This window comes from Periplaneta americana, chromosome 16 (genome assembly GCF_040183065.1).
Source record: "Periplaneta americana isolate PAMFEO1 chromosome 16, P.americana_PAMFEO1_priV1, whole genome shotgun sequence".
NCBI lineage: Eukaryota > Metazoa > Arthropoda > Insecta > Blattodea > Blattidae > Periplaneta > Periplaneta americana.
In genome coordinates, this window is record NC_091132.1 from 27,949,606 (window position 1) to 27,976,529 (window position 26,924).

Genomic DNA, 26,924 nt, shown 5'->3' on the forward strand with positions numbered 1-26,924 from the left:
TTGTTCCGGGGCCGGGTATCGATCCCGGTACCTCTGGTTGAACGTACCAGCGCTCCACCACTGAGCTACCCGGGAACTCCACCCGACAGCGTCTCAACTTTTCCCTTTATATCCACACAACTCGCGTGGGCTGACGAAACGCCAGAGACCCACAACGAGTGCACACAATCTCTGTGTGACTTGAAATTGTGGTTTTCTGTTAACGTACACAGTAACGTATATATTATGCAAATCTGGTCTTTCAGGTGAAGCTCTCTGTAAAGCAGATTTGAATAATTTCAAGGGAGTGGAATGGAGTTCCCGGGTAGCTCAGTGGTGGAGCGCTGGTACGTTCAACCAGAGGTCCCGGGATCGATACCCGGCCCCGGAACAATTTTTCTCTTGAAATTATTCAAATCCGCTTTACAGGGAGCTTCACCTGAAAGACCAGATTTGCATAATATATACGTTACTATGTACGTTAACAGAAAACCACAATTTCAAGTCACACAGAGATTGTGTGCACTCGTTGTGGGTCTCTGGCGTTTCGTCAGCCCACGCGAGTTGTGTGGATATAAAGGGAAAAGTTGAGACGGTGTCGGGTGGAGTTCCCGGGTAGCTCAGTGGTGGAGCGCTGGTACGTTCAACCAGAGGTCCCGGGATCGATACCCGGCCCCGGAACAATTTTTCCCTTGAGAGAAGGACAGAATCATTCGGGGTGACTTCTCCTTACAAAATTAAACATCATTATGCAATCCTAGAGCAAATCGATATTTCTAAAGCAAGAAGCAGAAACTTGATACCGTTCTACAGGGTGCGTCAGAAAGAACGGATGGATTTCAAACTATCGATACGCAGCGAGGGGAGGGATAGAGTGAGGGGGACCACGACTGTTGGGTCAGCCAGAGAATGCAGTTTCAGTTGAGAACATGGTGTTGGTCTGGCGTACAACATGCTTTCATCGTAGAGACATTTTTGAAAAATGAAGAGTCTGTGATCGCCACTCAGGACTCATTTCGACATCGGACGTCACGCTAGGATTCCAACTCGGAATACAATTTCGCGGTTGGTGGCTTCATTTCGTACCACAGGTTCAACATTAAAGAAGAAATCACCTGGACGAACATGGAGCGCGTGTACACCTGCAAATGTGGAGACAGACACTATGTTTTCCGGCCACGATCAGCCCGCAAACATACTATTGCACTGAGATTGTCCGAGGTTACGGTGAGATCTCGCGCCCTGCGAGTTCTTTCTTTGGGACCATTTGAAGGCGTAAGTAACCACATACACTGGACGAACTGAAGACGGCGATTCGTGAAGAAATCGCGGCAATCCCACCAGCTATGACTGTGAAAGTGACGGCAAACTTCAGAAAACGCCTCGATGCCTGTATCGAAAGTCAAGGACATCGTATGGATGATGTTGTATACCATAAATAAACTGCATGTATTGGTGAATCTGTTGATAACAATAAATTTTTGATTTGATGAATCCTTACAATTTTCTTGCCCTGTGAAATCCATCCGTTCTTTCTGACGCACCCTATATAATGTACTGACATCACCTTAATAAAAAGGGTACTACACCGTGTATTTTGTGTCGATCGGTTTACATTTACTACAATCAATAATTCAGTTGTGTCGATGTAGTGAGCGTTTAGACAGCATCCTAAGCGAACTGGTGAAACAGTGGCGTTCAGTTGGACTGTCGAAAACAGAACACATCCATGTTAAAATCTGTGAGAATACCTCAAATCGTTGGATTACAGGCAGCTATACATTGGAGCTCAAAGCGTTCAGGACAATAATATTGGATTAGACAGTTCTTGATTTCTGGTTTGAAAGAAGAAATCTGTACTAAGAGGATGACAAATGTTGAGGAACTGAAGAAAAATATCCGAGATAAAATATTAAATATTTCTCCAAAATTCATTGCTAGAATCATGAGAACTCTTTGCGATGAACTGGCACAATGCATGGCTAACAATGGGAAATTCCTGAAAGTAATTTGGGAATTTTTACAGCACAAAGATGCCTTTCTCTTCGTAATAAGAGAAACTACGTTAGGATCTAATGAAAATACAGTGTGTACGATATATGAACATACATTTAAATCTCTAAATAAACAGAATGCGTCGAACAGGCATGGCATCTTGCATTAAAGACATGTATTATTCTAGCAGTTGAACATGGCCCTCTACAACACTTAAAAACTGTTCGTTTTGAGCCACGAAATCAGCACTATCTAAGGTTGCCAACTTTTTTTTAAGAAAATAGGGAGATTAAGGAATCGACAAAATTTCTCATATAAAGTTGATAAATTATTCCATTCAGTTACTAAAAATAAAGTTTATTCTGCAGTTAAGAGTATTTCGGGACAAAGATTTTATCTCGCGTAATAGTTGAAGTCGACTGTAGTTTTCAGCTCTGATTTGATTAGATATGCCATGCTCCTATTTCGAACATCTGTCCAATTGTTCATGAGGTAAAACATCCTCTTTGTATGAGTAAGCTGAGAACAAAACCGCCAGTTTTTCCAAATTTATAACATTAACACAGTCTGATTAGTGTAATATATAGTTAATCAGTGATACATGCAATGAAGGGGGAAAGGAACTGGCCACCCTACCTCATTGTCTCCTAGCCTAGTTCCCTCATAAGTGGTGCCATGTTGGTACCACTTGTGAGGTTCAGACCTATCTTCGGACAGTTGACTAAAATATGGTTTGATTTTAAACGAGCGAACACTAAAACCCATTCTTGGCAAGCATTATTTTCTATAAATACTGTATTTTTCAATCATCTCTTGAACAACAAAACTCATCATGTAATGTTTAGAATAATGATTTTTACATTATGCAAAGTAAGTCAGAAAAATGCTCTAAGAGAAAGAAAATATGGGAGCCGGGAGACTGTAAAAAATTAGGGGAAAATATGGGAGATCCCAGGAAATACGGTAGGGTTGGCAACCCTAGCACCATCTGATATGTTACAAAAATTTATCGTCCAGAATTCTTACCGAATTTTTATTATAGCTCATTCGGCGAGTTGTTTGAATTTGTATTAATTTTCTCACAATCTTGAGAATGTAAGTTTTGAAATGAATGGTAAAACATCTCAATCGAAGCTTCTATGTTGACAGTAATCTGGTTTACAGAATTCACTATATATATATATATATATATATATATATATATATATATATATATATATATATATATATACAGTAGAACTTGGTTATGGCGACCTCGTTTTGTGCGACACCTCGTCTATAACGTCAAATATTCTGTGGTCCCAACTAATTCCCCATAAGACATTTGCTTTCCTACCTTGCTTAATACGACAAACGCATATATGTCTACCTCGCATATAACGTCATTTTCAACCTCAGTTTGGAATAAGATTTTCTAAGAACCAAAGTATTTTAAGAAATATTTTGTTAAAATCTGACAAATTCTTTACAGTCTCCTTCTGTCATAGACCTCTGGAATGCAGGCGGATTCCCCACCCCATTGTAACCTGCCCGAATTCATGCGGTATTAGTTCAGTTTCGACAGGAAGTTTTCACTAAGTGCACGCATTTTAATGCAGTTTGGTCACTAAAAGTAGTGAGTGACGCTTTAGAAGTCAATAGAATTATGAACATCTTCTATGAATCTAGGGAAGGGAGCAGTGATATTGCAACTGAAATTATGAACATAGAACGTAATTTAGCCCTAGAAAGTGTGAATTGGGCAAGTAGAAGACAACAGAGTAAAATGACTGATTACTTCACTCCTAAGTAAAGTAGTTTGGTGAGTACTGAACAAACTGTTTTAATACAGAATACTGTATTAATTGTAGGTCTACGTGTATTTTATTATGTTCATTGTAGGCGTAAAAGTCAATACATAAATCTAAAATAAGTCTAATTAATTTTGTTATTTTTCATTTTCCACCTCACTAGATTGATAATATGAATCTCGGTTACTACGACACTCGTTTATAACAATATAATTTTTAAGGTCCCTTGGATGTCGTTATAACCAAGTTCTACTGTATATATATTGAAACTTTGCTTATTTGCGTACAGAGGTTGACTTGTGAATAGTCCAAGTATGACGGGTGCTTCAAACACGGGAATGTTTTGAAAGTCATTTGCATGCTAGATATTTGGCATCGCTTTCCATAGTCCCTTTACATGAAAGTGGTAGTTATTGTCATATTTAAAAGTTGCGTTGATTGTTGCAGGGATGGCGTGGCGGGCCACACGCCGGGCATCTCAGGCGAGCACCAGCTGGAGGTGCTGCAGAACCTCACCGACCTGCTCAGGCACACCTTCAGCAGCCAGTTCGTGTTCCCTGTGCTTGGGCACGACGACCCCAACCCTGGGCTGCACTTCGGGAAGGGCTACAAGGACGTGGCCACGCTGTGGAGATACTGGCTACCTACCGAGGCGCTCCAGACCTTCAACAAAGGTAAAACTACCTCAAGGTATTCTTAAGTTAGCATATTTATTTCGTGATGTAGTCTTGCGTGGCATCTTTGGTACGGTAAAAAAAAGGAAACTTTTTGTGTGTATTTATGCATGTCATATCTACAACATGATGCAAAATCACTTCTCTACCTTTGATAGATTGTATGATAAAAAATAATTTCATTTTTAAAAATGGTCAAATATCAGTATTTTTTTTAACACAAAATAAAAAAGATATTTATTAAGGAATGTAGTTGAAAGAGCATGATATTATTATATGACATATTTCGTCACAGCACTTCTTTACATGTAATGGTGTACCTCACATTTCTGTATCCGGTGCCACCATTAACATATTATTACAATAACACATTATTTGCAGTACACGTCTACACAAATACTCCCAATTACACTATGTACCTTTTTTGTTATTTGGTCAAACTCCCCTTTCAGTATTTCTCCTAACTTACATTTGCTATTCTCTATTTCTTCCTTTGTCCTCATATATCTAATATTCTATACTACTTTCACACCCCCTTTTTCCTTTAACTACTATTCACTAAAATCTCAATTTCAATTGATCTCTATAAATTATCATATTGAATTATTTGTCCTATTTGTTCTTTGACCTTTTCTCCTATCTTTCTCTTATATTCATTTACTGTTCCAACATTCAAATGTTAGTACTAATTTTATGCTGTCACTTGCTCACTTCTCACTATATTCTCTGATTCCTATTTGCGCTCACTTTCACTTTCTCACTATTCTGCTTACACATAATCCATTGTCACTATTCTCACTTCCTATAAATAGCCTACTTATATTTTGTATTCTATTTTATTGTATTTATTAACATTCCATGGTATTCATGCATGCTTACAGCTAGAATATGGAACAAGTCAAAAAACTTAATACTATTATAAAATCTTAATTTATAGTCACAGTCTAGATGAAATACATACAGACGAGATTTACAATATAGTCTACTAGTACAACACATAGTTTTAGTATCAATTTCATGAAGTGTTATTGAATGTCATGAATTCACCTACAGAATAGAAGGCGTGAGAAATTAGGTACTTCTTTAATTTGGCCCTAAATAATTTTATGTTTTCAGTTTCATTTTTTATATCGATAGGGAGACTATTAAAAATTTTTACTGCCATATAACGCATTCCTTTTTGATAGCGCGATAGACTTGCCGATGGAGTGTGAAAGTCATTTTTTGACGTGTATTTATGCTATGAACTGTTGAATTAGTTACAAAGTTTTCACGATTACATACGAGGAAGATTATTAATGAAAAGATATACTGACAAGCCATGGGCATTATTTGTAGTTTTTTGAAAATAGTCCTACACGATTCCCTAGATTTCGCACCTACTATTATTCTAATTACTCTTTTTTGTAATAGAAATATATTGTTACTATCTGTGGAATTTCCCCAGAATATTATTCAAAAACTCATTACCGAGTGGAAGTATGCAAAGTATATTGTTTTTAAGGTATTGATATTTACTATCTTTTGCATAGATCTAATAGCAAAACAAGCTGAATTTAGTTTGGGGGTAATTTCTTTAATATGATTTTTCCAATTTAACACATTATCGATTTTTAAGCCAAGAAATTTGGTTGTTGTTGTTTCTAATAGGGATCTATTGTTAATTATTGCGCTAGAAATTTGCGACGTTGAATTTGGACAGGATTTAAATTGAATTATGTTAGTTTTGTTACAATTTAATACTAATGTATTGACTGAGAACCAGTCATATATTTTGAAGAGAATTTCCTTTGTTGAAGATTGGAATGTGTTGGAGTTATTGGCTGTAATTACTATACTTGTGTCATCTGCAAATAATATGGGATGACCTACATCTTTTATAAGGGGGGCAAGATCATTTATAAACACTAGAAAAAGTAGGGGACCTAATATTGATCCTTGAGGAATTCCATTATTAATAGTTCCCCATGTCGATGTAGATTTCATAGTTGTATTGATTTCAACTTTCTGTTTCCTAACCTATGAGATATGAGTGAAACCATTGGTGTGCAACACCTTTAACTCCATAATAATCTACACATCTGCTTATACACTTTCTCTCTCCCCTATACTTCTCGATCTTTTCCAGTTTCACTTTATTTGCAGTTTTTGATCACATCCACATTTTTTTAAACGTATCAAATATCTCTGCTATATCCTCGGCTGTGGCAGGTTTTGACCTTTCTTTACTGTTCGTCTCTGCCTTATTTCTGTCTTTGTCTTTCTTTCTATTTATTTCTTCTTCCATAAAGAGCATGATATTGTAAACATGAGTTTCAGCAATAAAATAAAAGAGAGAAAACATGAAAAAGTTAACAAGTTTATGAGTCATGAGGGAAACGCTTCATCACTGCACAGTGAACTGCCATCGTTTTGAATTTTGAAAAATATATATAAATAATTTTTTTAATCGTAAAAATATTTTTTTCATATAGCAGAAGGACAGTGTTTTACACATACCAATTTTCAATATTGTACAAGATACAGTAATGGAAGAAAAAAATGCTGAATATTTCCAAAACTTTTACTGTTGTAAGCAGCACCTATCCCCTTAATAGTGTAACAACTTTCCACATTGTCATTTCAATATTCTAGGATAGCATCCCAATAGTGAGCTACATAGGTTATTAAATCTGTTTATATTTGGAAATGAATAGATTTTTCACTTCATTTTAATGTGTTAAAAATTGTTTTATTTATTTATTTAACCTGGTAGAGATAAGGCCATCAGGCCTTCTCTTCCCCTCTACCAGGGGATTACAACTACAATATTAAGAATACAATTACAATTATAATTACAATTAATATTTAATTTACAAATACAATAAAAATCAAAGGACTAAAAGATTAACAGACTAATAAAAGCTAGACAGTTCATTGTAAAAATTAAGAAGAGAGAAATTTTTTTTTATTAACTAAAGTAAAAATTAAACCTACTCTACGCAGTAAGAAAATGCTTAATAAGTTTGCTTTTGAACGCTACTAAATTCCGACTGTCTCTCATGTCACTAGGGAGGGTATTCCACAAGCGCGAGAGCGAGATTGTGTATGATGATGAATACGATGATGTCTTATGTGTTGGTATGGCTATGATTTTAACATTTAAATTAAATATACGTATTATTAATGTGCAAGATAAAATGTTTTGCGACAATATAGAGACCTTTGACGGACAAAGCAGAGATAAAAAAATATAAAATCTGAGAGAAAGTAAACGAACACTTTGCTGTGTTTCGGAGGGACACTCATAGTAAAAAAAGCTCTTGTTTAGAAGTAGCGCCCATTCTTTCTGTATTCTCTCTGCGGTGATACTATCAGTTGACACAAGTGTAATGAAAGACTGAGATAGAACGCTACAAGAGTCTTCCCCGTAGAAGCGGATACCTTTTGTATAGCTTCGGAAATCCTGAGCCGAAGTCCGTATGTATGCAGGCCACCTTGCAGGTCTAAGTGTAACAACATATTTCACCTTGATCTGGCCGTTGGAAACTTCCACCTCCTCAGCCCCCAACCACCCACACACTATGCAAGCCCTTTCCTCAACATGGCATAAATTTGCATGCATCTCTATTTAGGAAGGAGGAAGGCGTAGAAAATGTAGCTGTTGGAAAGATTTGAAAAAGACAGCAACATTCTGAATCGTTGTGGACTTAAGCTATTCAAATAGTTTTGCCCTAGTTCAAAGATTATAGTGCAAAAGGATAAGGGTACCAAGCGTTTCCTTACCTTCCCATATCATAAATTATGCATGAAGAGTGATTTTTTTCAAATCACGCAAAATGCATCACTATCTGGTCTGCCTTGCTCCGTTTCTGTTATTTTTACCTTATTTCCCGCATTGTTTTCTGATGTTCCTTCCCCGCGCAGTAGCGATTGCGTCATGAACAGACTATTTTCGGTAAATTCAGAAATTAATATTCACAGTTATGCATTAATACAAAATAATCAGCCCTACATAGTACAATAAGTACGATTTAATGAATTGTTTTAAATCACGTCTTATAAAAGCCACGCATATTTAAAAACAGTAAATAGCCTAGACCTATGGAATTCATCAGGAACAGTTAATGTTATCAATTATATCTATAATTAGGCGGGCCTCTGGAAGAAGACGCTGAAACTGATCAGGAGGAGAAAAAGAAGTTTCGAAAGACCTGAACTACGATGGCTGGGAGATGTCCAGGATGATCTTGCAATGATAAGGATAAAGAGAATGCGACTGAGGGCATTGAAAACAGCGTATTCCGAATTTAAACGGACCGATGGACATCGATGACGTTACACTGCAGCGAAATAGGAACAAAACTACTTGAAGGTTCAGTGGCTATCATGGCGATTGTACGAATTGTATGTGCCACGCTAGCAAGATTTTGCGAAATTTTCATATTGTTATCTCACTCAAAGGAAAGAGAGCACAAACAATTAATTTCTCGAATCATTAGTAATAACTGGTCCGTTGACATGTTCGTTCATAAGCCATTAACATGTTTTTTTACGTTGCGCTCATTACAAACAATATAGCAGAACACACCGCCATGACACAACAGTGCACGATGTCATTCGTCTGCCAATTCCTGCCCTTTACAAGAACCAATCAGATTCACTGATGGCGGGTGATGAACACTGCCACCACCTCTGCACGCTGATGGAAGCTCTGAGCGTATTCCGAATCTCACCGGTGAGCAATCCGATGGCACCACGGTGTTCCGAATTTCACCTATGACGTCATTGATGCTCCACCGGTGTCGGTGGCAGTCTCCATCAGCCGCCATCAGTAAATCTGATTGGTTCTTATATAGGGCGGGAATTAGCAGACGAATAACATCGTGCACTGTTGTGTCATGGCGGTGTGTTCTGCTATATTGTTTGTAATGACCACAACGTAAAAACAATATGTTAATGTATATATTTTGATGTACCGAAGTACATATGATATTTCCATGCAGATATTCTGCGTCATCATATGATGAAAGAGTGATGGAACGGAGAAAAATTCTCTCCGGCGCCGGGATTTGAACCCGGGTTTTCAGCTCTACGTGCTGATGCTTTATCCACTAAGCCACGCCGGATACAACCCCGACGCCGGTTAGAATCGTCTCAGATTAAGCTCCATCTCTTGGGTTCCCTCTTTCATCATATGATGACGCAGAATATCTGCATGGAAATATCATATGTACTTCGGTACATCAAAATATATATGATATGCGTAATAAATCACTTTGCGATTTAAGACGGCGCTCATACCGTCGGATCCCGGCCAACCAGTCACTCATTCGAGTGCACCTCAACACATGTATGGACTTCGGTCCTGCGTTCATAGACATCTATGACGTAGTGGGGAGGGCGGCCACTAGAGGGAACCCAAGAGATGGAGCTTAATCTGAGACGATTCTAACCGGCGTCGGGGTTGTATCCGGCGTGGCTTAGTGGATAAAGCATGAGCACGTAGAGCTGAAAACCCGGGTTCAAATCCCGGCGCCGGAGAGAATTTTTCTGCGTTCCATCACTCTTTCATAATATGTTAATGGCTTATGAGCGAACATGTCAACGGACCCGTTATTACTACCGGTTCAAGAAATAAATTGTTTATGCTATCTTTTCTTTGAACGAGATGGGAATACGAACATTTCGCAAAATTTTGCTAGCGTAGCACAGACAACAACTTGTACAGTCGCCATGACAGCCACCGATCCTTCCAGCTGTTTTGTTCCTTATTTCGCTGCAACGTGACGTCATTGATGCCACCAGACCGGTGAGATTCGGAATACGCTGTCTGCTACAGCGTTCGAGTATCAATGACGCCATCGCTGAAATTCGGAACATCCGATTTCTCAGCGCTGAGAGATTGGAATACGTTGAAAGAGAGGATTGGTCAACTGTTCTAAAGGAGGTCAAGGCTAAACTTAAAGGGCCGTAGCACCACAGGTGATGATGACGACGAACAATTTAAATAAAGTATAGACTGTGATGTCGTTCTTTTGGACTAACTGGTAAATTAGCGCCACTTTCTGGCATTCCGATTCACCTCTTCCTATATTATGATTTACCTCAGCTTTGTGAACTCCTTGGTGTTCATTCTCACTGCTGTGTTGGTCAATAAAAATTATTTGAAAGGGGAAAAAACATGAACAGCTTTAAACCTTTTACTATTGGAGGAAATGTGGGACAAAGAATGGGATGTGTTTTTCCCATAATAATGATTGTTTAGTCTGATGATAATTGTAGTCTCCAGAAAACCCTAACAAATCCATGTGACTGCCTTGTGTACGGTGATTACAAAGCGGGGGACCATCATGAAATGAAGTTGGTCACGGCATCACGCACTCACGCGCACTGTGTAACTATTAAGAAGAGCGATAACATTAACATTAAACGAGATTGGGAAAGCGAGCCGCCTACCAACATGGAAATGCACTCCCCAGGTCTCAGGCTATTGGCTCCGTTCAATTGAAGGCGCAAATACTCGGTTATTGAACATTTTCTCCCAATGTAGCAAGTACCTTTAACGCAAGGTAAAATTTATTGTACAAATTAAGCTTTCAGGAATAACTCCCTGTAAAGTTAATTTGAATAATTTCGAGGGAAAAATTGTTCCGGGGCCGGGTATCGAACTCAGAAGTTACTGTAATAACATTATAGCATTATGTCCATCTAGAGAAACTACAATTTCCAATGGTGAATTAATATACAAATCGGTTAATTTAGCTTCCGACATTACTTCCTACAAACACAGAAACGTCCTCTGTAAGCTATGTTTCATAGCTTTCGATTGTTGTTGTCCAAGGCCCCTTATAGACGAAGGCATTTGTTTTTTATTTCATTACACCGCCTTAGATGGCGTTGTTATTTTAATTTTGAAACTCATTTATCTAATTAAATATCGGTCCTATCAAAATTTTGCATAGAATAAAACTTATCGGAAATTAGTTTTAAAGAAACTTTTGTTATGTAATATTTTTCATGAAAATTAATAATAAGGGAGATTTTTCGATTTATTTAATTCAAGCCCCCTTATAACACCCTTTTAAATAAAATATTTTGAATGCCATATAGCCTAAATTCTAAGTTACAACGAACTTAATTTATATTCCAATTTTCACATAAATCGGTTGAGCCATTATCGCGTGAAAAGGTAACAAACATCCAGACAGACAGACATACAAACAAAAATTTCAAAAAAGCGATTTTCGGCTTCAGGGCGGTTAATTATATATGTTAGGACCAATTATTTTTGGAAAATCGAAAATTACCAGAAAAATTTCGGCTACAGATTTATTATTAGTATAGATAAGTTATTTTCAGGACCTGTGCATAATAATTACGTACAAACCAGAAATATGTAAGCCTATACAGTTTCAGTTGCTAGAAATTGGAACTCGCTTCCGAGTGATATAAGGGGTTGTTGGACAATAACTTCATTTAGGTCAAAATTACATAAATTCTTACTTAACAGATGAATTGCTGATTAATATTTGTTACTTATAATGAAACTAACATCTGTCTATTATTATTATTATTATTATTATTATTATTATTATTATTATCATTAATTTCTCTAAATAGATTTACAAAACCTCTAATGGCAATTACATTAATATTCTCATTATAGAAATAGAAATATATATATTCTCCCTGTAACATAGTCCTAGTAAGCTTATATTAAATTAATTTTCATCATTTTACTAGCTATCTCAAATATTAAATTAATTATAATTCATTGAATTAAATTAGCTCATAAATTAAGTTACTACTTTACCTTATAGATTTATCTAAATTTAAATAAATGTGTAGTGAAGAATATTGCTGGAGAACCTTTTAAGTGTAGTGTAAATATTTGTAATTTAAATTTATGTATTGTATTGATTAAGGCTGGTTGAGTGGAAGAGAAGGCCTTATGGCCTTAACTCTGCCAGCGAAAATAAAACATCATTATTATTATTATTATTATTATTATTATTATTATTATTATTATTATTATTATTATTATTATAACTGGGCTACATATTACCCAGGCTCTACTGCATAAGGAGTCGGTGTTGATCTTGGATTGATGTGTGTTGTAGGAGGCTACTACACAATCGAGCAGAAGGTGAGGAAGCTGCGTATCGTGGCGCTGAACACCAATCTGTGCTCCGACATCGTCGGCAACGAGGACGACCCGGCGGGTCAGTGGGCCTGGCTGGAGGACACCCTGCAGAAGTCGCAACGCAACAGGGAGACGGTATGCAATTGCATGGTCAAGGCCACCACGATTACAAGATTAGAACTTAAGCTGTTGTTACTGGTATTGATTTTATGTTATGTTTCTCAGACGTTTGTGGTTGTCTAGTGCAATCTGAAATACATATAATTTGAAACTGAGCTTAAAATAACTGATCTGTAGTCCAAAGTGATTTTTATATTTTCGAAATACACCGTATCCTGGTTAAAACACCAATAAAATTGCTATATCTTAAAATATATACGCCAAAGAGAAATAAATTTACCAAGGTTTCATAGTACAGATCACAGTCTACTATATACAGTCGCGAAGCTTGAGGTGATTTTTTGCAAATCTCGTGATAAAGCTCTCCAAGCGGTTAGCAACTAGAAACAATAGACTGTCCACGGTCGACTTTGGACTGTGTCGTATTTCCATCGAGTGCTAGCTCGTTGCGTATTTCACATTGATGCTTGTGAAATGTTCGTTATTGGTTGTAATGAAAATGTTAATGGCTAAAATACAATAATTGGAATAATAATATTTTACTAGAGACTTAGAAAAATTAAGTTTGTTTTAATTAAATTTATTGATCACGTTTTATTTTCAATTCTGGTGGGATTATTATTTCTTAGGCCTACTTTTTTTCAAAGGATATGTTTTTAATTATAGCTGTTAATTTTGTTGTTATTTTTATTTGTTACTTTACTAGAGACGTAGAAAAAGTCTGTTACAATAAAATTTATTGATCACGTTTTATTTCCAATTCTGGTGTGATTATTATTGCTTAACCTCATCCCACTTTGTTAACTACGTGAGCCTACACTACAAGTACCGGTGCACGTAAGTTACTCCAATAATTCATATTTCCATTATTATTGTTGTAAAGAGAAATGCAAATTAATATTTATTGGTTTCATAGTTAATTATCGCTATAATCTTGAATGAGTGAAGCGATTATAGTAAATTTCAGTTCGTTTTGCACAAACAAAAATAATATTAACCTATTTCTTGCAGGTATCTTCGAGTTTATGATGGAATTTAATATACTTCATTAAAATAATAAATTAACTTTATGCATTTAATATTTCAATAATGGAAGGAAGGTGTTAATTTTTCCAAAAGAACATAACGAAAGTGTAACATATTTTGTCATCTACTAGGAGAGAGATCTGCGATGATGAGGCGATAGTAGCGATCCTAGTGGTGGGCAACTACCCATGTTTGCATTTTTAGTACATATTTAGCTACGCGACTGTATATAGTAGACTGTGGTACAGATCTTGCAATTGATGTAACAATGGTTGTCATGGAGACTGAGAAATGAGTAAATAATAACAAACTGTAAAATGAAAGTTCATAGCTGTAATGAAGAATTTAAGGGTATTGACGTGATGATTTCCTATTTCATTTCTTGAACTTGCAAATTACATATAGGTCCTACTGAATCATTCTTATGTCACAAGTTTACGAAATTTGTACCATGCATTAAACAATCCTTATATTATCTTTTGACGTAAAATTAAATCACTTATCCCCCAGCAGAATATTTTTATAGGAAGCCCCCAAATACGGTAGATAGTTTTAAAGAAAAATGTACCGGAGTTATTAAGTGTATTAGAAAATGTAATAATCCCAGAAGTATCCCATTTGTTGAAAAATGACCCGAAAAACTCAGTATAAAGGCCACTCCACTTACAATACGCATGCAAAATTGCAACTCTACAATGAAAACTGCACTAAAGGTAAAATCGTCGGTTTACAAGCAAAACTCATTAAGTTAAAAATATTACTTCTGAGACAACGGCGTATATAATGTGCATAATGGATCTGTATGAACTTAGAATTGTAAAATGAAATACACATAAAGTGAAATATCTTACTAAAAATAAAATTTTGAGGATTCAATTTTCTCAGTAACTTTCAAACGTCTTTTTCTTACAAGTAATGTTTTTAACTTCATCTATTTTTAAAGTCAGATAAGTTGAATAATATATAAAAAATGAAAATTATATTACAATTTCAGTCAACAACTGATCAGATTAGTACAAAAACAAGTTTTGTTATAATAATCACATTATAATTATTGGTTGTATCCACGAATATTTTCGATTTTGCAAGAAATCATCATCAGGTGGAAAAGCAATAAATTAGACAAATTGAACACAAGTGAAATATAAACATAAAATGTATACATAATGAATAAAACATGTAGGAACATTATCATATGTCAAAATATTAAAAACAACTTATAAAATGATTATATATATATATATATATATATATATATATATATATATATATATATATATATATATATTGGATTGTTAATGATTACAAGAATATAAATGTAAGATACGTGTATGTTAAAAGTTAAAGTTCAGTGATGCCATATTTTGATAGCAGTTGAAAACTGAAGTTCTGTGGAATATTTTTCACTCGGGTCGATGAGGTGATTAAGACATGAAGTTAAAGATCGGAGTCAGATGCTGACGTCAACTCATCGACACGTTACATGCCTTGTGACTATGGCATCATTGAACCACTTCTTGAATGCTTTTGACATATGATAATGTTCCTACACTGTTTTATTCATTATGTATATATTTTATATTCATATTTCACTTGTGTTCAATTTGTCTAATTTACTGCTTTCCCACCTGATAACGATTTCTTGTAAAATCGAAAATATTCGTGGATACAACCAAGAATTATAATGTGATTATTATATAACAAAACTTGTTTTTGTACTTATCTGATAAGTTGTTGACTGAAATTGTAATATAATTTTCCTTATCATTCATATATTTTGCTTGTTAAGCCAACGAAATATTTTTTATGCTCGACCATGCCGAAATGTAGTAATTATACACCTGGTAGCAGTCCTTTAATGCATGTCATTAAAGTACACCTACTCATTAAAGTACAGGTGTTCAGCCAATGACAAGTCAGCTTACAGGTGTTCAGCCAATAACGAGTCAGCTTTGTACCGTTATAAAACCGCAAGTATCGATTATTCTCGCATATGCAATCGAAAGACAACTAGCGAAAAGTCACGGAGGCTGGAAATCCAATACTGTCGCAGAAGGTTATGTTCTGTTACTATAATAATTATCGTTAATTGTAAGTAATATTCAAATAAATTCAATTTGTCATCTCGTTTTTCAATGTCTAATTTTATTTCAATGTTATCTATGTAGGTTCTTATGGCCTAGCAAGGTCAATGTGGACATCTGTTCCTCGGAAAAAATCAATACTTTCGCGTCTGCGCACATCTCACAACATACGGGACATTGGTCAAGGTCAGATACAAAGAAAATTAATTATATCAAGTTAGAAATATGGTCGAGCATAAAAAGTCGTATGAAACTCGCCTATAATGGTAATTAAGAAGCTCATATGAAAATTATGAAACGAGCGCAAGCGAGTTTCATAAATATCCATACTCGCTTCTTAATTACCTTCATTATAGGCTCGTTGCATAATGTACTAATAATTGACTACATTTTTTTCCTACGTTCCATCTTAAACACATTTAAATCGGAAAAGATAAAAATATCTTAAGTATTCTGATATATATTACGAGATTGCATTAAATATTTCACACTTAGAAACCCAGATTTAAAGAGAAATGAAATTAATGCTTGTTTCCCTTTCTTTGTGGTGACATGATTAGGGCCGTAACTAGAATTCTGGCCTTTTGAAACTTCCCTATTAGAATCACAGGTGTGTTGCAGCTTCATATCGTGTCATACCGAGAGAGAAAACATCGAAGCTGACTCGTTTATCGTTTGGTTATGTTCATTGCATCCCAAGGTGTACCTCGTGGGCCACATGCCTCCTGGAGTGGACGAGCGTCAGACCGGAGGCATTTCGCCCTACCACGACGTCTTCCAAGAGAGATTCAACCAGAGGTATCTCAAGCTTGTCCGAAAATACTCCGACATCATCGTGGGCCAGTTTTTCGGACATCTGCACTCTGATTCATTTCGCATCGTCTACAGTGACAAAGGTAAGACTATAAAAAAATTAATTCTAGAATATACGTAAGAGGGGTCCAGTATCGTTAGATCAAACCTTTGGAATATTAATTCTTTTGTCACTTTAATACATTCCCATAGAGGAGCTGCACCAGAAAGATACTTTTGGTTAGTGCCTACTGATAGTTAAACTTTTTCCAAATTTCTGTACGCCTTGAACCACATACACAAAGTGCAGTTAAAATTGGTTTTAGTGCATTTTCTAACTGATTTATGCATTGTACTTTAATTATTGTTATATTTACATTTATCGCAGCTTTTTAGCGATTAATTAACAGCTTCTATCGATTTCATAGTTTTATTAATTTTATTTAATTTGATTCGATTCATATTCATTCTTGCTCTCATATACACATCCATTATTCATTCATGGATTTATCCCTTTTATTTATTTATTTATTTATTTATTTATTTATTTATTTATTTATTTATTATTTTTATTTATTTATTTGACTCCATTCGATAGATTGATGAAATTCATTCGATTCATTGATGGAATTCATTAAATTGATTGATGGAATTCATTAAATTGATTGATGGAATTCATTACATTGATTTATGGAATTCATTAAATTGATTGATGGAATTCATTCGAGTGATTGATGAAATTCATTAAATTGATTGATGGAATTCATTCGATTGATTGATGGAATTCATTAAATTGATTGATGGAATTCATTACATTGATTTATGGAATTCATTCGATTGATTGATGGAATTCATTAAATTGATTGATGGAATTCATTCGATTGATTGATGGAATTCATTAAATTGATTGTTGGAATTCATTACATTGATTTATGGAATTCATTCGATTGATTGATGGAATTCATTAAATTGATTGATGGAATTCATTACATTGATTTATGGAATTCATTCGATTGATTGATGGAATTCATTAAATTGATTGATGGAATTCATTACATTAATTTATGGAATTCATTCGATTGATTTATGGAATTCATTCGATTGATTGATGGAATTCATTACATTGATTTATGGAATTCATTCGATTGATTGATGTAATTCATTAAATTGATTGATGGAATTCATTACATTGATTTATGGAATTCATTCCATTGATTGATGGAATTCATTACATTGATTTATGGAATTCATTCCACTGATTGATGGAATTCATTAAATTGATTGATGGAATTCATTACATTGATTTATGAAATTCATTCGACTGATTGATGGAATTCATTAAATTGATTGCTGGAATTCATTACATTGATTTATGGAATTCATTCGATTGATTGATGGAATTCATTATATTGATTAATGGAATTCATTCGATTGATTGATTGATGGAATTCATTACATTGATTTATTGAATTCATTTGATTGATTGATGGAATTTATTAAATTGATTGATGGAATTCATTCCATTGATTGATGGAATTCATTACATTGATTTATGGAATTCATTCGATTGATTGATGGAATTCATTAAATTGATTGATAGAATTCATTACATTGATTTATGGAATTCATTCACTTGATTGATGGAATTCATTACATTGATTTATGGAATTCATTCGATTGATTGATGGAATTCATTAAATTGATTGATAGAATTCATTACATTGATTTATGGAATTCATTCACTTGATTGATGGAATTCATTACATTGATTTATGGAATTCATTCGATTGATTATGGAATTCATTCAATTGATTGATGGAATTCATTCGATTGATTAATGGATTCATTAGATTGATTGATTTATTTCATTTATTATTGCAAAAGGTTGAAGTGTAAATAGACCTACATCTTTCTGTCCTCGCCATCTTGTAATTTCCTCGCTCTCAGCATACCAAAAACATCCTTTAGCCATGCTTTCTTTTCTTCCCAATTGGTAACCATGCTGAACTTCTCTTTGATGATATATTTGCGTCAATTCTTTTCATATGTTCAAATCATTGTAATGTTTAATTTCCACAAATTTTATAATAGAATTTTTTAAATCGTAACATTTCTAATTCTATAGATCTAGATTAATTTTCCGGGCTGAGAGGCCGTGGTCTATTGGTTGGTTTTCGACCAGACGTTTCGTCTGCAACTGCGGCAGACATCTTCAGTGGAGCGGTATCCGAGGTCGCAAAACTCTTCTCGGCGTACCTGAGGCACCTGACACTGAAGATGTCTGCCGCAGTTGCAGACGAAACGTCTGGTCGAAAACCAACCAACAGACCACTGCTTCTCATCCCAGAAAATGAATCTAGATCTGTAGACTCCGGCCGTGAAAGCCTACACTACAAGATTTATAATTCTGCCTAGTTTAAAGAATCGTGCTGACTTTCAAAACTTAGTTCCTATTGACTGAAAATTTTATTTTAATTTTGCATTCATATTTCACATTTACGCGCCATAAGTTATTAAACTTATCATTATTTATTTATAAATAGCCTATGGCTTTTATTTTCTTTTGAATATTTATTAGGCCATCCCACAAAATTTCGTTCAGCATTACTACTGCAGATCGACCATTTTTTAATTTTTTATTTTAAAATCATTTCCCCTCCTGTTGTAATCTGAACTCCCAAATAAAGGCCTACCTAAATTTAATGATAATGCATACCGAACCACGGTTCATAGAAGCGACCGTAGTCGAAGATCGCGATAATAAAAGCTCTGTTATGTCTACCGCATTGTTAATGTGATTATACAGGGTGTTTCAAAAATACGGGGCATAATTTCAGGTATGTATTTCCCACATGTAGACAATCAAAATAGTTCATTACAACATGTGTCCGGAAATGCTTTATTTCCGAGTTATGGCCTTCACAACATTGAAATTCACCGGAACCATACCTCATGTTTTAGAAGACACTCCGCTGATCAATCGTCAACACATTCACTTCTTGCATGATGGCGCTCCTGCACACTTCAGTCGTACGGCTCGCCGGTACTTGGATCGAAGGTTTCCTGATCAATGGATAGGTAGAGGTGGCCCAATTACTTGGCCTCCACGCTCACCTGATCTGAACCCTCTCGATTTCTACTTGTGGGGCCATTTAAAATCATTGGTTTATTCGTCTCCGGTGCCTGATTTGGAATCCCTTCGGAATCGAATTGTGGCATTTTCTGAGGACATACGCAATACTCCTGGAGTTTGGGATCGTGTTCGCAGGTCAATGAGACATCGATGTGAGATCTGTATTCAAGCAGGAGGTGGACATTTTGAACATCTTCTGTAATGACAAGGACCTGCGGAAAGAAAACCGTTCCGGTGAATTTCAATGTTGTGAAGGCCATAACTCGGAAATGAAGCATTTCCGGACACATGTTGTAATGAACTATTTTGATTGTCTACATGTGGGAAATACATACCTGAACTTATGCCCCGTATTTTTGAAACACCTTGTATACCTATTTTTTTTATAAAATATTGTAATAATTTTTGTATTATATACCTAATGATGATTCGTAATATAATGATGGTTAAAGGTGAAAATAATCGAAGCTCTATTGCACCGATCGAAATTTCTTGACACGATAGTCAACCCCTTAATACTCAAGCAGAATGGAGTAGCAAAGCACGTTCTCCCTCTCCTTAGCCATCACTTGTTCATTCAATGTTAAGCAGTTTGTGTATGTTCACTGTCCGTCTGTGCTCACTGAAAACTTGCAAAGTTAAGGTTTTCTCCGCCTTCTCCTCTTACACCTCCCCCTTCTTCGCCTGAACTGTTTTTTGCAGACTGTATATTAAATGACGTAATCTTTACCGACCGAACTCTGTTGTATGTAGTGCAATTTTAATATGATTAGGTACTTACGGTCTTACTAATAAAAACTCTATATACAGACGTTTAACTGTCTTATACTTATACAATGAGTAGCTCATTTATACGTCGTGTGTAAATTCCTTACTAATAATCACTACATACGTCGTGAATAACAGTATAACTGTTACACAGTACTTCATAGTTTCGTCATTACTTCATTACGAAAAGTAATAGAATATCTGAGGTTCTCTATTGCATCCGGTAGAGCGCTCTAGTGTGCCGCGCTAAGTATCGATAGTGCAACTGGCTCTGATCGATTACCACACTATATTTTGGCCAAAGAGTACAAGTTACAGCAATATTATTCTGATTATTCTGTGCTCTTCGGTTTCTTCTGTGGTTACAAGGAAACCATCATCATAAAATGACAGTCGATACGAACAGCTGTTAGAGGGGCGGCCATTTTATCTTTATATACAACGCTTAAACAAGGGGTTTCGTGCATATAACTACTGCAAAGCAATTCCCATTGTATAGTTACAGACTGTTTATACATCCATCACTTATGCATGGTTTATTAGTAACGTTTTCTGTCTCAACTCTGCATAAGTCTCGTGTAAAAACTATACACGGTTTATTAGTAAGACCGTTGCGATCTTACTAATAAAAACTCTATATACAGATGTTTAACTATCTTATACTTATACAATGAGTAGCTCGTTTATAAGTCGTGTGTAAATTCCTTACTAATAATCACTACATACGTCGTATATAACAGTACAACTGTTACACAGCTACGTCATAGTTTCGTCATTACGAAAGGTAATAGAATATCTGAGGTTCTCTATCGTATCCGGTAGAGCGCTCTAGTGTGCCGCGCTAAGTATCGATAGTACAACTGGCTCTGATCGATTACCACACTATATTTTGGTCAAAGAGTAGGCCTACAAGCTACAGCAATATTATTCTGATTATTCTGTGCTCTTTGGTTTGTCCTTCTGTGGTTACAAGGAAACCATCATCATAAAATGACAGTCGATACGAACAGCTGTTAGAGAGGCGGCCATTTTATCTTTATATACAACGCTTAAACAAGGGGTTTCGTGCATATAACTACTGCAAAACAATTCCCATTGTATAGTACAGACTGTTTATACATCCATCGTTTATGCATGGTTTATTAGTAACGTGTTTTGTCTCAACTCTGCATAAGTCTCGTATAAAAACTATACACGGTTTATTAGTAAGATCGTTAGTATATAAATAAAACCTTGTAATTATCTCTAGACATCGAAGCAAAATTAAGCTTATTGCTTCAATCAGATTATACTGGGCTAAAAGAAAATAATTATTGTTTAATATAATGAGCGCTTAAATTTTAAACTCATAATCGCAGTTCAATTAAAGACGTTCCACCATTAGAAGCAGTAGTAAAGAGCTGTACAATATTAGAAACAAATTGGACAATTAGGAACTGATACGTACGGAAATAGCTTGAAAGATCGTTTTCATGTATTCTGAATAATTTAAAAACTCCAGAGATTACCACGGCTTTTTTAATGTTTTCTTATTTATTGGACGAATCCGGCAACTCTTCCACTTTCGGTAACGTCCGTAGAAAAGCCACATCCCGATAGCGCGTTGTTAATCATTCATTCCTAGAATGAAAATAATCTCTGACCAACCGACTGACGCAAACGAAGTATTGTGAAAGGGAAAGCTAGTGACCGAATTAGCTAACGGTCGAAAGCGAGCTGTACGTCAGAAGCTGACCTAATTATACATAAATATTCAGTATTCAGAACTTCTAGTTTTTTTTATTCTTATCTGCCGTTTTCCTGAGGTTCTGAAGAGATCTTTATTATCCCTAACGCCCTTCCTAGACTCATAAATATAGCATACATGGAAACGGGATGTAGATAAAATTAGTAAAAATTAGTAAACAAGGGAATCGGACAAGAGTATTCACTATCTCCGATTATTTTTAATTTATACGCTAGCTTTCTATGCTAATTTTTTCATTTGAATTTGCAATATTTCTAAATTAATTTATACAGGATGTTTCACGAGGATAACAAATATTTTACGGGTGGTAATATGGACTATTCAGAGTAAAAAAGTTAATATAAATCGGCCTTCCTTTCAACGAGTTTGGCTACCTTTCCAAGATTAAAAAGAACTATTTCTGTAAAAATCAGTCCTGATATCCCACAGACAATGACACGTAACTAGTGATGAATATTTTCCCGAAAATATTAATTTGAAAAATTATCCTGATTTTTTTTTTTTTGTTATTAGGCCTAAAAAATTTGTTTATTTTTTTTTAATTTTGCCAAGTTTCGTATTCATATTGATATTATTATAAATTTTTATTGAAAGTTTCCTCTTAGTTATATTTGGGAGAGCTATGGTGCCCAAAGTTAGTGGACATGTATTGTTTCTCAAATACCCGAAATGTTTTCAGTAAAAAAATATTATAAATTATATTTATTTTGTACTTAAGTTAAAGGAAACAAAATCTATTTACATATACTCGTAAATGTAGTAATGTATTTTATGCTCGACCATGCCGAAATGTAGTAATTATACACCTGGTAGCAGTCCTTTAATGCATGTCATTAAAGTACACCTACTCATTAAAGTACAGGTATTCAGCCGATGACAAATCAGCTTACAGGTGTTCAGCCAATGACAAGTCAGCTTTGTACCGTTATAAAACCGCAAGTATCGATTATTCTCGGATATGTAATCGAAAGAGAATTAGCGAAAAGTCACGGAGGCTGGAAATCCAATACTGTCGCAGAAGGTTATGTTCTGTTACTATAATAATTAGAGTTAATTGTAAATAATATTCAAATAAATTCAATTTGTCATCTCGTTTTTCAATTCTAAATCAATTTTCAGGCTATACCAGAGTAATGTTCATCTTATTCTGTACCAAGGCCAATGAAATTCGGCCTCGGAAAAAATCAATACTTTCGCGTCTGCGCACATCTCACAATTCAGGTCAGTTCGCACATAACCATAATTTTGAATACTTTCAAGTTAGAAATATGGTCGAGCATAAAAAGCCGTATGAAACTTGCCTATAATGGTAATTAAGACGCTCATACGAAAATTATGAAACTCGCTTGCGCTCATCTCATAAGCAATCATACTTGCGTCTTAATTACTTCCATTATAGGCTCGTTGCATAATGTACTATTGTCCTTCATATTACAAAATGAAAAGAAAAATTCTAAACCATTTTAAAGTGAAAACAAATAATATCCTACCGCCATATAGTCTCACACTACAGCTTCTCAGGTGTGTCAGCTCTGTTAAAACTGGGCCAGGAAAATATGTCTTCGCAAAATCTTTTGATTTCATCCTCTTGAGGGAAATATTGTCATAACATTAACACTTGAAATAAGGCGGGCATGTCTACTTTCTCCTACAAACTTTGAAAATGTTAATGAGATTTATGTTATCTTTAAGCAGTGGCGTAGCGTCAATGTAAGCTAAAAAGCTTAGCTTCCCCAGTTAATAATAATTTCATAATAAACCTGCAGTTTATGGAGAAAATTATTTATTAATTTTAATAGAATTTATATTTACGCGCTAAATATTGTGATGCGGCAGCTCAGGATGATTTGTGATGCAGCAGCAAACAAGAAGCCTGCACACACCAGCTTCCAAGCAGACCGGTTCCTTCTGTGTAATCCACCCCGCAGATTTTCCATCCCTTTTAAACTACTCTAGTCGCAAGGCTCGCAAAGAAGCTAGCTTTAACATTTAAAATAAGTAGTTTCCGAGTTATCCCTTTTCGTCAGTAGTGTTCAGTTGAAGTGTCAGTGTGCATTGTGGCTGATATAATAAATAATGAGCGAAATAACAGTTCCTGACACTAATTTACTTGAATTTTTTAGGACAATTGTATTATCAAGACTGACTTACGAACAAAAGTGTGATTTAAAAAACAAATGACCGACTCCCTTGCTGTCAATGAAGGACACAACCAAAAGACAGACGCATGCTTACGTAATGATACTAATATTGTGATTTCTCTAAGTATGACAGGGAGTGAGCTAATGTTATACTTATACGTGTCTATTTGTTAGAGATATGTGTAAACCGTGAAATCGTATTTTATTACGTCTCCTTTGAGGTCATGCCTTATTGGTGTTACTTACGATGTTCCAACCAATCTTCGACTGCTGACTTGAAATTGACTACTATTTATTTTAAGACTGTATTTTTGTAATACATTTTCTCATATTGCATGAAAGACAACTTGAGTTAGCTTCCCCTGCTCAAAATTTTATGCTACGCCACTGTCTTTAAGTTTTATTTTTAAATGTTTTCACCTTCTCGTACAATATCTCGTCATCATTGAATTATTCTTAATAATATAATAGTTATACCAATAAGTACATGTCAGAAACACAAACTCGTTTTGGCTAAAAAAAAAAAAATAGACTTGTGCGGCTTCTGAGCGTATTATTGATGCTTGTAGACATCATTCACGCAAAGAATGATCTAGGGCATCAGTACAATATTATAAAATTCAACATGATCAATAAGCTAAAGAAAGTGCTTAATAATATGAAAATTTTCAGGGAAAAAATGTAATTCTATCACTGAAGTTATAAATCTTAGCATAAAAAACCATAGTGAGGGTAAGATGTTGAGGAACATTGATGATTTGTTAGTACAATAATATAAAATTGTATAATTTAGCAAAATCAATCGGCTAAAAATTCTTAATAAGGTAAGAATCTACAGAAATCTTTTTACAGTTTTCTCAAAGCTTACACATAAGGACATGTGTAGTTTCTCAAATGACCGATTCAATTTTACTTTAGACTTGCAATAAGTACGTACACTATCAGTTCCAAATAATTGTGTACCTTTGAATGTTTTGTTTATTTGAACAGGCCTTGGAGAGGTTAATGATTCATTGAATAAAATGTATATGGTGCCATTTAAACAAATGAAGTAATAGTCGTATCTTCTTAATGAAAAAGATTGCAAGAAACATATATCCATAGTATTATTTCCCCATTGTACTTAAACAACTTTTATTTGAAACAAATATCTTGGGTGAGCAAGAGAAAAGGAATCTTCTGTATCCAATGTATATAATTATCTTTATTAAACACAATGTTCTTTTTTCAAACCATTTTTTAATTTCTTTTTGACATCTAACTTGGGCCTTCGCACGTAGAAGATTGATTGCGTAGTGTTGGTGGAATTATAATGACTATTACACTTTTACTACGTCGTACTACTTTTGACTAGTAAAACGACACGAAAGGACGTCTTTCAACCAATAATGGCTGCTTATCGCACAATTTTATCGCTTCCCTAGGATTTGTTTACTTTTATCGCTTCCCTAGCATTTGTTTATTTTTATCACTACTCTAGCATTTGTTTGCCAAAATTCCAAATTGCAAATTGTTTGCGGTACTATAAAACATGCTTTGTGATCGTTCAAACATTTTGGTGAAGTTTACATTAGTGAAGTAGAATTTTAACAAGTCTATTAATATCTATTCTATTGTATTATAAAGTACTATTTCTTCTATTCTTTATATACTTTGTCCTGTTTTTATCACCTCCCTACCATTTGTTTCTTTGTTTGCTAACATTTCAAACTGAAAATTCTTTACGGTACTACAAAATGTGCTTTGCGATCGTCATTTGTTTACAGCCTAGAAAGTCAACTCAAAATGGCGGCTCCGTTCAAACGTTTCGGTGAAGCTAACATTAGTGAAATAAAATTAATATTTTATTGTATTAGAGTACATTATTTCTTTTAATCTTTATGTACTTTCTTCTAATCGTGTAATAGTCAATTAAATCCCACTCGAGTTTTGATTTTCTGTAGATAAATCAAAACCTCTAGCGAGATTACTGTTGATAATAGTGAGGAGAAACAGATGAACCACGAGTTAAATTCTTCAGCGTCTCCTTTGTTCACCATAAACTTCATACTGACCAAGACGGGGATCAAACCCGTGTCATCACTGTGAAATACAACGGCTTATGACTCGGCTACGGGCGAGACTCCAATTTGGTATTTCTCGACTCTTTTTCATGATTAAATGTTGGAGTCTGGAGCATGTATGTGCATTAACGAAAATTATGTAATGGCGTATGTAACTCAATTTTGATAAAAAATTGGAGTTGGCCCCCTCATCAATTCCGGAATTCAATTTGAGGGTCGACAGCAGGTATGAGTACGAGTGAAGAGCTTTTATCACAGTGCTCCCAAACTTCCTGAATCCTACTGCATTAACTTCTATTATAGGCCTACTTTGTGGCGGTGGCAACGTTGCGAAATTTATTCTAGTGTTTGTCAGATGTTTTCTAAATCAGATTCGCACACGCATTTATGGTAATATGGTAATAGTGATATAATGATGAGTTAAGATAAAAATACGCTCACTATAAGACAGATATCGTACCTGATTTTACTGTTCCATGAAATCAGC

The 26,924-nt window shown here is 35.0% G+C and overlaps 1 protein-coding gene across 3 annotated transcripts in view; it reads left to right on the forward strand.

Annotated features, from left to right (window-relative positions):
* LOC138716251 (cyclic GMP-AMP phosphodiesterase SMPDL3A) overlaps positions 1-26,924 on the forward strand; it is a 1,162,941-nt gene that overhangs the window by 1,084,064 nt on the left and 51,953 nt on the right. For all 3 annotated transcript variants that reach the window (XM_069849108.1, XM_069849110.1, XM_069849111.1), the window contains exons 5-7: positions 4,212-4,438; positions 12,541-12,698; positions 16,494-16,689. In XM_069849108.1, the coding sequence (XP_069705209.1) occupies positions 4,212-4,438; positions 12,541-12,698; positions 16,494-16,689 (581 nt within the window). The remainder of the gene's footprint in view (positions 1-4,211; positions 4,439-12,540; positions 12,699-16,493; positions 16,690-26,924) is intronic.